The 15,950-nt window shown below is 39.6% G+C and overlaps 3 protein-coding genes across 7 annotated transcripts in view; 1 reads left to right on the top strand and 2 right to left on the bottom strand.

The window, feature by feature from the left end:
* klhdc8b (kelch domain containing 8B) overlaps positions 1–1,960 on the bottom strand; it is a 133,526-nt gene extending 131,566 nt beyond the window's left edge. For 2 of the 4 annotated variants that reach the window (XM_069937171.1, XM_069937173.1), the window contains exon 1: positions 995–1,958. The gene's annotated coding sequence lies outside the window, so the exon portion shown is untranslated. Of the gene's footprint in view, positions 1–751; positions 969–994 lie in introns of those variants that run through there. The other 2 variants (XM_069937172.1, XM_069937175.1) reach the window with 2 other exon arrangements.
* surf6 (surfeit 6) overlaps positions 1–15,950 on the top strand; it is an 86,094-nt gene that overhangs the window by 30,815 nt on the left and 39,329 nt on the right. The gene's annotated exons all lie outside the window — the stretch shown is intronic.
* LOC138763289 (uncharacterized) overlaps positions 7,600–15,950 on the bottom strand; it is a 37,556-nt gene continuing 29,205 nt past the window's right edge. For both annotated transcript variants that reach the window (XM_069937170.1, XM_069937169.1), the window contains exons 6-7: positions 15,622–15,754; positions 7,600–9,267 (exon numbers count right to left, since the gene is read on the bottom strand). In XM_069937170.1, coding sequence (XP_069793271.1) covers positions 9,076–9,267; positions 15,622–15,754 — 325 coding nt within the window. In that variant the 3' untranslated portion in view covers positions 7,600–9,075. The remainder of the gene's footprint in view (positions 9,268–15,621; positions 15,755–15,950) is intronic.

The following is a 15,950-nucleotide window of genomic DNA, read 5'->3' on the forward strand; positions in this document are numbered from 1 at the left end:
AACAGTGTACTTTATATAGCAAAGATAAAGAAACATAACTAACATTTTGGGCTCGAGTCCTTAAAAAGTCTGAAAACATTTGCCAGGCAACCAAACAAAATGGTTTGGGGGTGGGGGAGAAAGGAGAACCACAGGCAATAGGTGGATAAGGGATTGAGGACACAGCAGCAAGGGGAGGAATGATGGCTCTGTGAATGGAGAGGGAAGGGAGCAGAGAGCTGGAGGAGAAAGACTAAGGGAATGACTAAGGGGGAGAGAGAGAGGGGGGGGGGGCTAGCAGAAACGGGAGAAGTCCATGTTAATGCTATTCAGTTGGAGACTGCCCAGATGGAAAATCAAGTTTTGCTCCTCCAGTTTACCAGTGGTCTTGGTAAATACGTGAAGCCTTGTTCAGACATGTCAGCATGGGAGTGGGGCACTGAAGTGAAGTAGTGGGAGACTAGGAGAGAAGGTGCCCGGCAATCTCCCCGTCTGCGCCCAGTCCCTCTGATGCAGAGAAGACAACCCAGGTGTGCCTGAAGAAGCATCACGTCCTATTTTCATCAGCGGGGCCGCCCTGATGATGCCTAGAATTCACCATGACAGAGTCATCAACTGCTTCCTCTACAAGAGACGCTGATCATCCATTTTCCCTAAAGCACAAAACTTGATTTGAACTATTTCCTTGATGTGCAGTCCCCGTCATCACATTTGCTTTGCCCCGAAACTAGAGGGCTGTTAAATGCATGAAAAAAAATCAAACAAATTATACCTGCTAATCAAAGGAAGGGTCGCAGACCCGAAAGGTTGGCGGGTTCTCCTCCTACGATGCTGCCTGACCTGCTGAGCTTTTCCAGCATTTTCTGTTCTTTTTCTTTCAAATAAACACCCGCCTTAAACGTGTCGCCTCCCACTCCTTATTTATTCAGAGCCCCCCCTTAAAAGAACACAAGCACAGCACAAGTTCCATGTGCCCGTCATAAAGTTCCCATATGTGCTTCCTGACAATACGTACTCGAAGCATCCGTGCTGTGTCAACTGGACCTTCCACTCAATCGCTTCTCTGCCCAAACTACTGGCGGATCTACTGGAACCCCGTCCTGGAGCAGATTGGGAGATCGCTGCGGCTCGCTGGCTCGGCTTCACTCCGTTCTCCCACGCCAGTCTTCGGCTCGCCCGCTGCCCCGCGGGGTGGCCCCCCTCTCCTGATCGCACGCTGGATGCTTTCTCCCTTGCTCTTGTCGCCCCCGAATACTTCTGCAGCCGCTCCTCATGTTCATTGCCGCTTTGATTCTGCATCGAACCCAGGCTGCCTTGCTTTGCTTTTTGATGTCATTACTTTTCTCTTGGATTCATGTGGCTCTCGTGTTCCTGTCGGTGGGCTCGCACTTCAGTTTATTCACGTGCCCTCTTTGTTGCACACTCAGTCTCTCCACTGTCTTTAAGATCACTCTCTCCAAGGAGGCTAAAAAAAAGCTATCGAAAAGAACACGTCACCCGCGTTAACCCTTTGAGAATCAGAACCTTCCCCGGCCAGGGGAGGAGAATTCACCGGGAATTGGCGGGGTGCATCAGCCCACCCCCGTGCATCATGGATTGGACTCAGAAACACAATTCAAAACCTTTCAGAAGTCGACCGTGCGTCTTCTATCAAATCCTCAAGGCAATGGTTGAAGTTGGGCACCACTGTTTCGATGCACTCGGTCGTCCCCTGCACTGCCGTCGCCTTCCCTGGCCTGACAAGCCCCCCTCCCCCGGTAGGTGATGGGTCCTGGCTACCAGTTGCTTCTTTTCTCTCACCAGCACTCATCAGACTTGGCAGAAATCCACGGTGAGTTGGGCAGCCAGAGATAACTCTTCATGAGGCTACACGGTCTCCGCTCAAAATGGGCCGGGGAAGATCAACTCATTGCCAGTTTTGAGAACTCTCAGACCTTGGCTAATGCTACTGAATATTATTTCTACAGTCGTCTCCTGTCTCGGCTCCACAACATTCGCAGATCCCAGCCGCAGGTGCACATACACTTCAATTTCCAGGGGTGGGGGGGGGGGGGGGGGGTCGTTCTCACGGTTACTTTGTACCAGCTTTAAACCTCCTTTTGAATCGCAAAAAAAACCTAAGTTCATGAAGTCAATCTACACAGATGCTTGGAGTGGATTTAAAATCAATACAGAGTTAGCAATGATTGGTGCAGTGAATAATTCTAAATTAATTCAAGTCTATTGGACAGTTTAGTTGCGACCTCTTGCGTTCAATTGAACAACAGAGAAGGCTGTTGCTCCATTCGATTTTGCTTGTTAGCAGTACATTCATTAAGATTTTGCACTTGTCAAAAATCAGAGAGAGAATTTTTTTTTACCTTGTGTTTTTTTTAGGTGGCGATGTCTTTGTTTACTTAAGAGGTCCATATTTCAGTGTTTTGCTCGGTTTCTTTTCCAAAAAAAAACTTGGAGAGCTTCACTGCACAGACCTTCACGGGAATCAGCTGCTCAACAAAAAAAGACCATAAAGGTTAATAAAGTATCTCTCTCACCCCCCCCCCCCCCCCCCCCCACAACCAGGGTAGAAGAATTACAGTGAGAAGGGAAATATTTAAAAGGGATTGTGTGGGGGAGAACCCTGGGTGGTGGGTGCATGGGAAAGATGCCCTAGGAAGTGAAGGTGGGATAACTGTGACATTCAAAATGGTGATTAGGTAATAGAAACATAGAAGATAGGAGCAAGAGTAGGTCATTCGACCCTTCGAGCCTGCTCCGCCATTCAACGAGATCATGGCTGATCTTAAAGTTCAGTACCCCGTTCCCGCCTTCTCTCCGTAACCTTTAATACCCTTATACTGAAGAAATATATCTAATTCCCTCTTAAATATATTTAATGAACCTGCCTCTACTGCCCTCTGTGACAATGAATTCCACAGATTCACTACCCTCTGGGTAAAGAAATTCCTCCTCATCTCGGTCCTAAATGGTTTGCCTATTATCCTCAAACCATGGCCCCGGGTTCTGGATTTTCCCATCGTTGGAAACATCCCATCTGCATCCATTCTGTCCAGTCCTGCCAGAATTTTATATGTCTCTATGAGATCCCCTCTCAATCTTCTAAACTCCAGGGAGTACAATCCCAATTTGCACAATCTAAACTCCAGGGAGTACAATCCCAATTTGCGCAAAATGTTTAGAGGAATAGGAGCTGAACACAGGGAAATGGGACAGTCTTGATCCATGTGGACAAGTGGCCTTGTTTCTGCGCTGTGGAACTTGATTCAATCCTGATGCAGGATCTCAACCATCCCTTTGCCTCCTTAGATCCTGGCTGGCCCGCTGAGTTCTTCCGGCAGTTTGATTTTGCTCCATCTTCCAGCATCTGCAGCCTTGTATCTCAGCATTTCTGTTGGAACACGTGGACTGCAAATAATAATTGTTTTGATATTAACCATATAACCATTTATGGAGCGGAAACAGGCCATGTTGGCCTTTCGAGTCCGCACCGGTTCACTGATTCTTTTAAAAATCTTAATTGAGAGTAAATTTAAAAAAAATTTTGTAATCCCTTCATTTCTGAAGGACCTTTATGTAAAAAAAAGGTGTTTTCACCAAGTTTTACCAAAATGAAGACCTATTATTTAATGGAGTATGTTAGAAGGGCAACTTCTGTGCATGAAGCTCAGGGAAGTGTCGGAAATCTATTCCAATCCATATGAATCAGAGGAAATTTTTATGCCAATAGTACAGGCACATCTTTTAAGAAGTAAAGATGCAATCCACCACTGCTCAGTATATGAACAACTCACCTGTTGTTAAATAACCAGATCATCCAGAAAAGAAATCGAGATTTTGAATTGAAACAAATACAAAAGGATGGGCATATATTATTTCTGATTCCATCACCTTTCAAAAAGCTCCAAATCTTAGTTTATGTGCAGGAAGTACTTAGGGAATCCAAGCTTGTCAATCCTGTGAGCCACAGAAAATGCTCTAACAATCTTATGCTTAATAATACTGAGGTGCATGCAATACAAGATGTTTTCCAACAATTCTAATTGTATTGAATGCTCGGTTATCCTCCAAATTGTGGAATTCTCTTCAAGAGCTGCACTTTCTGTTTATCACAATTGCATCCCTGCTGTGAAAATATTCTTCAAAATTCCATTTCAAAGAATCTGCATTTTATTCATGGAATTTATGAACATCAGGTTCCATAGATTGTACAGTGCCCTCCAAAATGTGTAGGACAGACACTTTTTTTCATTTACTTGCCCCTGTGCCCCACAGTTCTAAATTTGGAATCAAACAATTCATATGTAATTAAAGTGCATATTCCAGATTTTATTCAACGTTATTTCTATACATTTTGGTTTGACCATGTTAAAATTACAGCACTTTTTTTCCTCCAGCTTCCCAATTTTAGGATACTATAACGTTGGGGATTTTTGGCTTCACAGATATTTGTGATTACTCAGGCATGATTAATTGCTTCATCGATGCACGTATAATAGAGCTAGGCTTGCTTTTCAGCTATTGATCACCTTTGGAGTCATTTTTCAGCATGAGGACCAATGTTGTGGCAATGAAAGTCAAAGAACTTGAAAATAGAACAACAGTAAGAAATGTCACCCAAACATTAGGATTATCAAATCAAGAGTTTGGAACATCATTAAGAAGAAAGAGCATATTGGTGAAGTCAGTAATTGCAAATGGATTGGTAGGCCAAGGAAGATCTCCATTGCTGATGACAAAAGAATCCCCATCATAATGAAGAAGAATCACCAAATACCTGTCTGACAGATCAGAAAAAACACTCTTCAGGAGGCAGGTGTGGATGTGTCAATGACTCCTGTCTGCAGAAGACTTCATGAAAAGAAATAGAGGCTACTGCAAAATGCAAACCATGCGTTATCCACAGAAAAGATGGCCAGATTAGTTTGCCAAGAAGTACTTGAAAGAGCCTGCAGAATTCTGCAAAAGGTTCTTATGGACAGATGAGACCAAGATTAACCTGCATCAGAGTGATGGCAAGAGCAAAGTGTGGAGGTGTAAAGGTACTGCCCAAGATCCAAAGCATACCACCTTTGCCAAGGTTTGCATCTTGCAGTGCAGCCTCTATTTCTTACTGTAGTCATTGACATATCCACACCTGGCTCCTGAAGAGTCTTTCTGATCTGTTGGACATACATTTGGGGATTTTTCTTCATTATGATGAGAATTCTTCTGTCATCAGCAATGGACACCTTCCTTGGAAGACCAGTCCCTTAGTGATTACTGAGCTCACCAGTACGCTCTTTCTTCTTAATGATGTTCCAAACTGTTGATTTTGGTATTCCTCAGGTTTGGGCGATGTCTCTTCCTATTTTATTCTTGATTTTCAGACTCATCATGGCTTGTCTTTGTCTTCAATTGCACAACTCTGGTCCTCATACTGAAAAATGGCAACTACAGACTCCAAAAGTGATCAAAAGCCTAGAAGCAAGCCCGGGTCTCTTATTCCTGCACCAATGAAGCAATTAAACATAGCTGAGTACTCACAAACACCTGTGAAGTCAAATGTCCCAAACATCATGGTGCCCTGAATTGAGGGGACTATGCAAAAATATGGTGTCATTTCTATATGGTCAATCCAAAATGTACACAAATAACCTTGCATAAAATCTGGAATGTGCATTTTAATCAAATATGAATGGTTTGATTACTAATTTAGAACTGTGGAGCACAGGGGCAAGTAAAGGAAAAAAAGTGTCTTGGTCCTAAACATTATGGAGGGCACTTGTCATTGTGTGCTCTTGCTAATGGATCCTTTTAGTGGGAGAAATAGGTGAATGCAACTAATCATTTCAAAATTATTCAAGGGTAAAACAAATAGATTTCAAATCACAAAAAAATATAAAATGGATATAAATAGTAAAAATATCAGCAAACGCAAAATCATGAAATGATTCACCTGTATCATATCTCCATATCTTACTGTTTTGTGGAAAATCATAATCCATGGATTAATTTAATTGGAATTCAAGTTCAAAGAATACATTTGTTTTATTATTATCAATCCAAAATATCTTTATTTGAATCCAAAATTAATTTATGACATGACAGGCACTGAAAACAGAAAGGCTATTCCCTCAGTACCTATATTAACTCCATCAATGAAATTGGGTTTTTTTTGCCAAAGAAGGAAAGAGCCGCACAATTAAGATACCTATCAGATTTTTATCAAACAAGGGAAAAACCAGACTGGACGAGATTAGAATTAGATAAAATAGGGGAAAAGATACCTGAACACATATTATATAAATGGGACGAAAAATTGGTACAACATAGAACTTCTCCAGTATTACATCATCTCCTCAATATTTGGAAGAAGATTCATGTAGAAAGAAATAAAACAAATTATCAATTACCAAAACTAATATTGACGCAAAATAAGCTACTCCCTTTTACAATAGATAACCTTTCCTTTAGAGAATGGGAAAAAAAAGGGATTAAAAGAATAGAAAATTGTTTTTCAGGAAGTAGATTCTTATCCTTTGAACAAATGAGAGATAAGTACAATATAACTGGAGATACAGCGCTGGCATATTACCAACTGAGATCCTACTTGAAAGATAAATTAGGAAGCAATTTGAGTTTACCAGAGGGAAGTAACCTTGAATACGTGATTACAGATACAATGTTAATCAAAAGATTTATAACAAATATGTATATTAAACTGCAAGAAAAGGAGAATGAGGAAACAAATGGTAAAACTAAACAAAAATGGGAACAAGATTTAAATATAAAGATAAAAAAGGAAACATGGGAGAAATTATGTTCTGGAACGATGAGAAATACAATAAATACGAGGCTACGTATGATACAATATAATTGGTTACACAGACTATACATTACACCGCAAAAGTTAAATAAATGGGACCCAACAGTATCTGATAGATGTTTTCGATGTAAAAAAGAAATGGGAACAACAATTCATGCAATCTGGACATGTGAGAGAGTAGAAAAATTTTGGGATGATCTCAATCAGATATTAAATAAAATAACAGAAAACAATATACCAAAGAATCCAGAGATCTTTCTCCTAAGTAACATAAAAAATAAAGAATTTGGAATTGATTTGGAGGATGCACAAAAAAGATTTGTTAAGATAGCCCTAGCCGTAGCAAAAAAATGTATTATGTCAACCTGGAAATTGGAAGATAATTTGAAAATACAACAATGGTATATAGAAATGAATAAATGTATTCCATTAGAAAAAATAACTTATAGTTTAAGAAATAATATTGAAATATTCAAACAAGTATGGGAGCCTTACATTAAATACAATAGCGAAAACCTACCGGGGACAAACATTACCTAAGTTGATGGAAGGAGAAGGAAAGAAAAGAATGGACTCAGTAGAATTTCTGGTGTATTTTTGTTGAATGACAACATTGTTGACTGGTTTAATGCAACCTAGATTGTATACCTAAAATGGATGAGGGGGGGGGGGGTTGGGGGGGTGGCTTGGGAGGAGGGGGGGGGAGAAAAAGTCACTGTATATGTGTGAAAAAGAAAAAGTGTATATCATGGCTAATGTGATTTATGGTGTGAAAAATAAAAAAATTTTAAAAAAAAAGAAGGAAAGACAAGTGATCCAATGCATTAATTTTAATTGCAACAGACATGGAACAGATTCAGAAAGTCATTGTGTACAAATTTACACAAGTATCCAGTTACATGATTTAATCAACTGAGTACAATATTCACTCACCACTAAATTGCTGATTTTCAATGTCATTAAGCCTCGAGGAAATATGAGCAACAAAGTTGCTATTCATTTAACAAGGATTATAGAATAGTAAAACCTCATTAGAACGCGGTAGTTGGGCTCCAAGATTTCATACCGCATTATAGCAGAGTCGCGGAACAAATGCACGGATAATCAAACCCAAGTATTACCAGTTTTTGAAGGATCCACTATTATAACTAACAATTTCAATGAAAGAAAGCAAGCACATTCTTTTAATATTGGTATTCTGAATTTTAATCAACTTATTTTACAGAAATTTGCAAAGTTGAGCCACTTTCAGGTGGCCAGAATACCCGAATGTAAAGCCACCTAAAACATCCCAATATGGCTGTCAGGAGGCCACCTGAAAGCAGAAAAGCTGTCCCCAAGGAGCACTTACTCAACACACCTCAGGGAGGTATAATCTCGCTTCTGAGCGCTCCCCCTGGGCACCTGAAAGCAGCAAGGCAAAGCAGCTAGCAGCTTTAAGGTGCTTGGCAGAGGGCGGGCTGTCAGTCAGCTGGCGACCCAACTTCCCATACCTGACAGCCCCCCCCCCCCCCACCCCAGTGCGAGACTACGGGTATGGAGCAGCAGGTGTGAGACGTCAGGGTCCTGAAGTTCCACACCGGCTGTCTCATCCCCGACATCCTATGCCGGGGTCTGTCAGGCAGCGGGAAGGGGGGCTGTCAGGGGCTGCCCCTGCCCTGACTCAGGAGCTGGCATTTGCTCCGCGGCACCGCCCCCCCCCCAATCGCTGCGAATCTTTCAGGTGGCAGAACACCGACTTCAGCGCTGCCACCTGAACATCCCTCGCAGATGGCTCCAGAGCTGCATTCTCCAGGCAATTCCACCTGAAATCGGCTTTTGGGGTCCACAGACACCCGTGCTATAAGCGATTCCGCATATTAACGAATCACGTTCTAACGAGGTTTCATTGTACTATTCATTTCAGTGTTCTTGACATGCACAAATCACTGATTTTTTAGAAGTGTAACAGATTTTATGTCTGGCAAGTTCAGCTGGCAAGTGGTATTAAAATATATTACAGCAGGTACTGTAAACTAATGTTTCCATACAGTGCATTTCCTAATAAATAAATGTTTTCATTTATGTATTTAATGAACATTTATGGGGATCACTGTAATTGCTTTTAAATCAGTTTAAGATAAGGACTTTAAACCTTCCTACAATAGGCATAAATGTCAGGTTCTTTTCCAGAGTAATTTATCATTAAAAGTTTATCTTTTAGCAATTCATTTCAACTTTCACCTCCACCATTCATATGATGGCATTATCAAGCCTTCTTTTCAAACATTTGCCATGTTGATCAGCTGAGGTTACTGATGTGATAGGATACCTTCATTTATGAGCCCTATGTAGTTCATGTAATTCTCTTCACACTGCTGCATACACTTGATGAAATAATGCCGGTCGTGGATAGCTTTGAGAAGGTCTGTCTGAACCAAGCAAATATCATACAGCTCTGCAGTTGGGATTGTTCGGGTTCCACTGCCGTCCTCGACAAACTCCTACCATTTTGGGAAAGAGAAAACAGAATTTGTTTCAATAATTTATTCGTCATCTTGAAAAATCACAGAAGTTATATTATCTAGCAGAATGGTTCTTCACACAACTTAAGATGAGGAATTAGAACATTGATTAGATATTTTCTTCAATATGTAGATAAACTATCCAAGATGGTAATTGTTATGAGAATGGTTGTTATGGTAATAACCGAGTTGAAGAACAATATTCCAACTGTCAGTGGCTCACAAAATAAACTTAAAAGTTTGCAGCACAAGTATTTGCCATTTCATTCCAAGCAAGTCATATTTTTGCTTTGAGTTACTGTTATTAATATTAATTTGTCAAAGAATATTTTCATGTCAATCTGTGATCACCAGGTATAAAAAGATTACATTAACCAACCACTCCATCCAGTAGCTATCTTTGTCTTCTTGTGAGACAGACAATTGCTGCCGTGTTTATTGTACAACTATAAGAATTAAATTCTCTGAGGCACCAAGGATTGGTTTGAGGTAAGAGATTTCAAGGTTCCCTCCAATTCTACCTTATTCATATCACCATTAACTGTGCTCAGTAACGTTCACGGCATGGAGTTCAAATCAAGGCTAAGATCAGAAATGCTTTTCCTGTCCACTCAAGGCTAGTGGAACAGGCAGATCACCCCGAGGTTAATTTGAGGGGCTGCGTGGACCACCCGCAAATTTCTGGCTCTGGGTCCAAACGGCATCAATGTGAAATTACTGTATTTACTTGATTGTTTTGCATTTATCGCAAAACATGATTGAGATGCCGAGATGTCTATGCATCCAAAATATATATAATTTTAAATATTAATGCTTTCCCAATGTGCAGTGATCTCAAGCTTATTATTATTGACATATGTATTGTAATTCCCTCAAGCTTTGATCTTTGATCCATATCTAATTAATTAGTACACAATAAATAAAACACAATTACAACCAATATGGTGGAGGTGGGCCCGACAAAAGAACCCAAGTTGTCATGTTCCATTTTTCCAGAAGAATCACGGCAACCTTATCACTTTGAGTAATGTCATACTATTCTTACATTTGGGGAGACAATTATCATCTCATTATTAATCCACATTACAACTTTAAAATGGTGCTAGTGATTTGAAGCATTCCATTAGCATAAACAGTTTCTCTCATAACATAATATTTGAAAGAAGTCAGCATTCAGAGGAACGTGTGACAATTGTGATTTACCTCACTCCACTCCCTCCCAAAAATATCCCCCAAACCATTCCACTGCATGGTCATTACCCATTGGAATAACCTCTACACAAATGAATAAATGTAGCTACAACATTGAAAGCTCTTCATCCTCTAGGATAAAATAACTCATAATTGATATCCCATCCATTTCACTCTTCCGCTATCAGCATATTGTGCCTACAGTAGATGCCATCCATAAGATGCACCACAAATATTTGCTCTGACTTCACCAACAATACTTCCCAAACCTGCAAACAATTTGAGGCCACAAGCAGAAGGAAACACCATTCATCTACAAGTTTCCCTCTTTATTCTGACCTGAAATGTGGAGCTATTCCTTCATTATCACATCAGAATCCATAAAAGGCCTGCAGACATCGATTCATCACATGGATTGCAACAGCTCATCACTAACTTGTCAAGGATAATTAGGTATTGCTAGCATGGAGATGAACTGTACATACATTAAATAATAATGAAGAGTTCTGTTCAAGTAGAGTGGAGCAACTCTTCCAAAGTCTAATTAGGCTGGGACGGTGACCTATCAATCCACATCACCAAATCAAGTTATCTCCTTGATGTTCCTCAACACAGCCATATATTCTCCAATGTGTAAACAAGTGCTTCAGTTTTTGAATTTACCACTTCAACCTTGAGGCTAAAATCAATTTTATTGTTATGTTCACATTTTTGACATGTTGTAGTGTTTTTTTTCCCCCAAATAGAATATATTAAACTAGAAAACAGTGATCAAAGTATGGTGTTTGCAATATTTTCAGAAGCCTTGTGCTATTCTGATCACAAAACATTTAGTTTCTGATGTTTACTGTTAATAAGTACCCACTGCAATATTTCTGAAGAAGAAACAATAAGACATTTTGCCTCAATGGGAAATTACATTTGAGACTTATTGTAACAAATACATCAAGTCCTTTATGATCTAAAACCTGAACATTCTGCCCAACTCTGTCAAATAAACATATACAAGGGTCAAGCATAATAAATTGATTGGTAGGATTTAGCTCGGTCACTCCATTCCTACTGTATCATTGAAAAATATTAAAACGTAGAGCAATCTATTTTGGGTGACAATATGTGGTCATCAAGTCCAACATTGTTATTTTGATAAATGAGAAATGTTATTATAATGAAATTTGCATATGTGCAAAGCAGTTGATAAACTCTCAGAATGGAAATTGGAAGCATCGATGGCCGAAACGCATTCTGGGGTTTTATGTTTTAAGTTCAAGGGCAAAATCAATTGCCTTTTTCACTTCCTACTCCGCTGACTTTCATTTGACACAAGAATTGGCTGGAAATTCCAGTGCACTCTAAAAAGTACACGAGATGTGCCCAGCAGCAAGTTGCCGACTGTTTTGGACGTCAGTCCCCGCTGCAAGTCTCATTTGCGCCCATGACTGCATAATTTGAGAACTGAAAATATGCTAATCTGTACTTTCTTCTGAGGGTCTGGAAGGTCAGAAACTTTGATGGATGGAGAGACATGTTCACCCATGCCAAACAGCGAGGCACCTGAACAACAACTCTCTTCTGAGGCCAGGTTCAAGAGTGGTCAATGAAGTGTGCAAAGGTAATGGGTATGAAAACATGAACACAAGTACAGTAAAATCTCCATTATCCAGAATTCATTCAACCAGAAACTGAAACGCAAGGAAAAAGGAAATAAATAAATAGATCAAGAGGACCAGGCAGATGTACCTCACAGGGAAGCACCGAGACCTCGTTGGATATACTCAGGTTTGCACCATTAAACTAGCAAAGGCCCTCACAATGCACGCATCTTTTTGCTGTCGCCACTTGCATGGAGGTGAATCAGGTTGTCAGCGCAAGGAAGGTATGTTAAAGGCCTGACCCAGACACTTGTGTGGAGGTGAGCCAGCTTGGCAGTGTGAGGAAGGTACGTTGAGGGCCTGACTGGGATACTTGCGTGGAGGTGAGCCAGGTTGTCAACTTGAAGGAGGTGATAGAATGTGTCTAGGGCCTGACAGGGACACATGAGTTGGAGCTGGCGGAATGGGGATAGGATATGGAAGGGGAAGATGGCAGCGGTGTTGAGACTTCACTGTCAAGGTGCAGTCGTGGCCTGCCCACAGCAGCGAATAAAGTTTCAACAATGTTGCACTGGAATAAAATGGCAGTGCCCAGGATGAAGAGCCGGCCAATGCCACTTGCCACTGGGGCAACTCCCCCAAAGTCTCCCCCTGTCCCTGCCTCGCAAGAGTTGTTATCTTTATTAAGTGTATTAGTAAGGCTTCAACTGTAAACTTGGGGGGGGGGGGGGGGATTAATTATAACAGTGGCACAGTTAGCGCCAGTGACTGGGGTTTGCATTTAAATTTTGCAAGTTATGGGAATTAGGTGATTAAAGTGAACTTTACATAATTAAAGCCTACACACTTTTTTTTAAATTAGTTTACATTTTGCACTGTCTTTTGTCTTTTAAACGGTGTATTCTTAATGCAGATGATTAGCTATGCACTGGAAGAGTATAAGCAACCGAAAAATTTGCATATCTGGCATCTACAATCCCTGTCGGTGGCAGATAATGGGGATTCCACTGTAATTCAATTACCGACTAGGCATCCTGGTCCAAGGAATTTTGTCTTGGAAGTGTCCAAGGGCAAACACTCAACATGGTCTAAGTTCCCTGCAATATTTCTCATCAAAAATGCTCTACAGGGAATTGCATAACAGATACGACCTTGAGGTGGAAACTACGAGGGATTGACACCTGGAAATGCAAAAACATTTTCAGTTGGATAACTAAACAAAAAACCATCATTCCACTGAATTTCTCAGAGAAGGCTTCAGGCAAAAATTTGATTATTTTGCTTGAATGTAAACAATTAACATGGCTCTGAAAATTATGTATTAAAGTATTTTATATCAGAAGCTTATCAACTTATTGGATAAGAAAAGTTGTAATAGTTTCATAGAAAGTGGGCATTTGAATAAGGATAAAAACATCAATACACAAGATGGTAAACTATAATCTGCATAACATAATCCACGAGTAATAAAATCACATAAAAGAGAAAATATGATTAAAAAATAATGTTAAGCCATTTTAGGACAAAAACATACATATTTGGTATATTCAAGTTAATTTTCTTCATAGAAAATATTGGCAACATTCCTAGCTACAGAAGAGAGGAAAATGATAGTTAGCAAAGAAAGCAAAACAATTAATTATTGAAAATTTGGAAGATTTCCAAAGGAGCAAGCTCAAATATGAAAAAGATTATCAACATTCCAATATTGCAAAAACATGGTTCTCCTATTTCTACCCCACCAAACTGGTTCCTTTTGCCTACATCCCTCCGTTATATGATTCCACTTAGCACCTTCCTAGCTATTGAATTCCACCTTGACAGTCTTCTTGTTTCCACCATCAATTCCAGCATTGCTTGCTACTTCCACCCTCCCCCCGGCTCTCAGCTGGCCCCTTCTGCCCCCATTATTTTTCTATCCTTATCTGTTTCTAGCCACGGTCTCCAAACTCCACCCCAGTTGGACCACACAAATCACCCATCAGACTCTGCCTCACACTCTCTCTCACCTCTTTATATTGGTCAACTCCCCTCTACATAGTCCAAAAACACTTCCACAGATGCTACTTGACCAGCCAAGTTCCTCCAACAAGTTGCTTCTTGCTCCAGATTCCAGCATCTGAAGTCTAGTGATTCCAAAAACAAGAACAACATCACAAAAAGTATGATGTTGTGGATCATGAGAGATCCTTACAAATCTGGCAAATGGTTCAAAACTGAAACAATGCAATCATGTCAACATTTCTATCCAGGCTTCCTGCATCCTCAAGTTGGAGGGGGAAAAAATCTAAACCTACTCCCAGAATTTAGCCCGAGAAGGAATTATGAATCCAAACAATTCATTGGCTTTCTTTTAAACTTTTGAGCAATTTAATATATATATTTATTTTTAAAGAGAGGTACTTTTCAACTCTAAGCTTGTCCTACAAAACCCACCCTAATCTTTATTTCAGATGCAACGAAGTCTGTTGAAATGAGCTTTATTCTTGGTTGAGAGCTTAATTCTACCTTCAAAGATCATTTAAAATATGCTTTTTGTTCTTGAGAAGCCTTGATCTCAAGGTTAACTGATTTTTCCAAGGAGCTAATTGGCAATATTACAAATCATTCAGATCATTATTCAAGGATTACACTGGCACAAAAGATCTGAACCTGGGCACCCAAATACAAAAACTGTCCACGATGCAGATTGGGGGGGGAAACACAGCCAATTTTAGTTTTTGAGAATTTGCTACAATGAATCAGCAGCAATCAAGGTCACAAAAGTAATGGGGCAGGAGCACAGGAATTTACTAGTCTTCTCATTTTCTTCGATATAAAAATTCTTTGTTGAAATCATAACCACAAAGAACACATTGAATAAGCTACAACTTTCTATTAAGTACAAGTTAAAAAAAATGGAGTAAGCCTGCCATACCAGTAATTTTTTATCATCTCAATTTTTTTTCCCTCTCCTACCCAAAATCTTTTGATTCCTTTACTCTCAAGATATTTTATTGATCTCTATTTAAAATCCAATAAAATAGACAGAATCACTACCCTCACGCGAAGAAACATCTCCATCTTTCAGTCCTAAAATGACTTACTCCTATTTCAAAATTCTCACATCTATTTTAGACACCTTGCTTAGAGACATTCCCCAATGAGCTCTAATACTTTTGTATATTGTAATAAGGCCTTCTCACACACTTTCAAACAGTAAAGAATAGAGGATTAGCTTCTTCAATCTCCCCTCATAGGGCAAAGCCAAGAATGAATCTTTTTGTGAATCTTATCTTTCACTCTGGGTATAACACGGAAAACAATAATGCTAATGGGAAGCCACAGTACGAATGACTTACTCAACTCCACTCCTGGACAAGTATCTAATTGGAGATCTATCTGATGAAGATTATTGACAATAAGATGAGCTGCAAAATAGCTAGTTCAACTAGTAATCCAGATAATCATTAAAAAAAATCCATTCTTACAGTAATGAGCAGTTACATAGAGGCCAAAATCGAACCTCAAAAAAACAATTATTAATTTATCAAAATCAATTCAATAGTACCTGGGGATGAACAATTGTATCAGTATCATTCAAGCGTATATTGTCATCGATGAAGATATGCTGTATTGTAGTTTCAGAAGAATCAATCCAAAATGGTTTACCACCTTGGTTTGAGAAGCTATTGTTAGACCACCTAAAAAGAGATACATGAAAGCATTATATAATTGAAGCAATTTTCTAATGTAAGTGTAAAACTACACCCAAGCTCATCAGTCTGCTTTGAAATTATTTAAAAAAAACCCTTGGTTAGCAAATAATAAAGAAAAATTAGAAATATACTTTTCGTGTATTTGTTATTTTACAGTGTCCTCCATAATGCTTGGAACAAA

The sequence above is a fragment of the Narcine bancroftii genome, chromosome 5 (genome assembly GCF_036971445.1).
Source record: "Narcine bancroftii isolate sNarBan1 chromosome 5, sNarBan1.hap1, whole genome shotgun sequence".
Taxonomy (NCBI): domain Eukaryota; kingdom Metazoa; phylum Chordata; class Chondrichthyes; order Torpediniformes; family Narcinidae; genus Narcine; species Narcine bancroftii.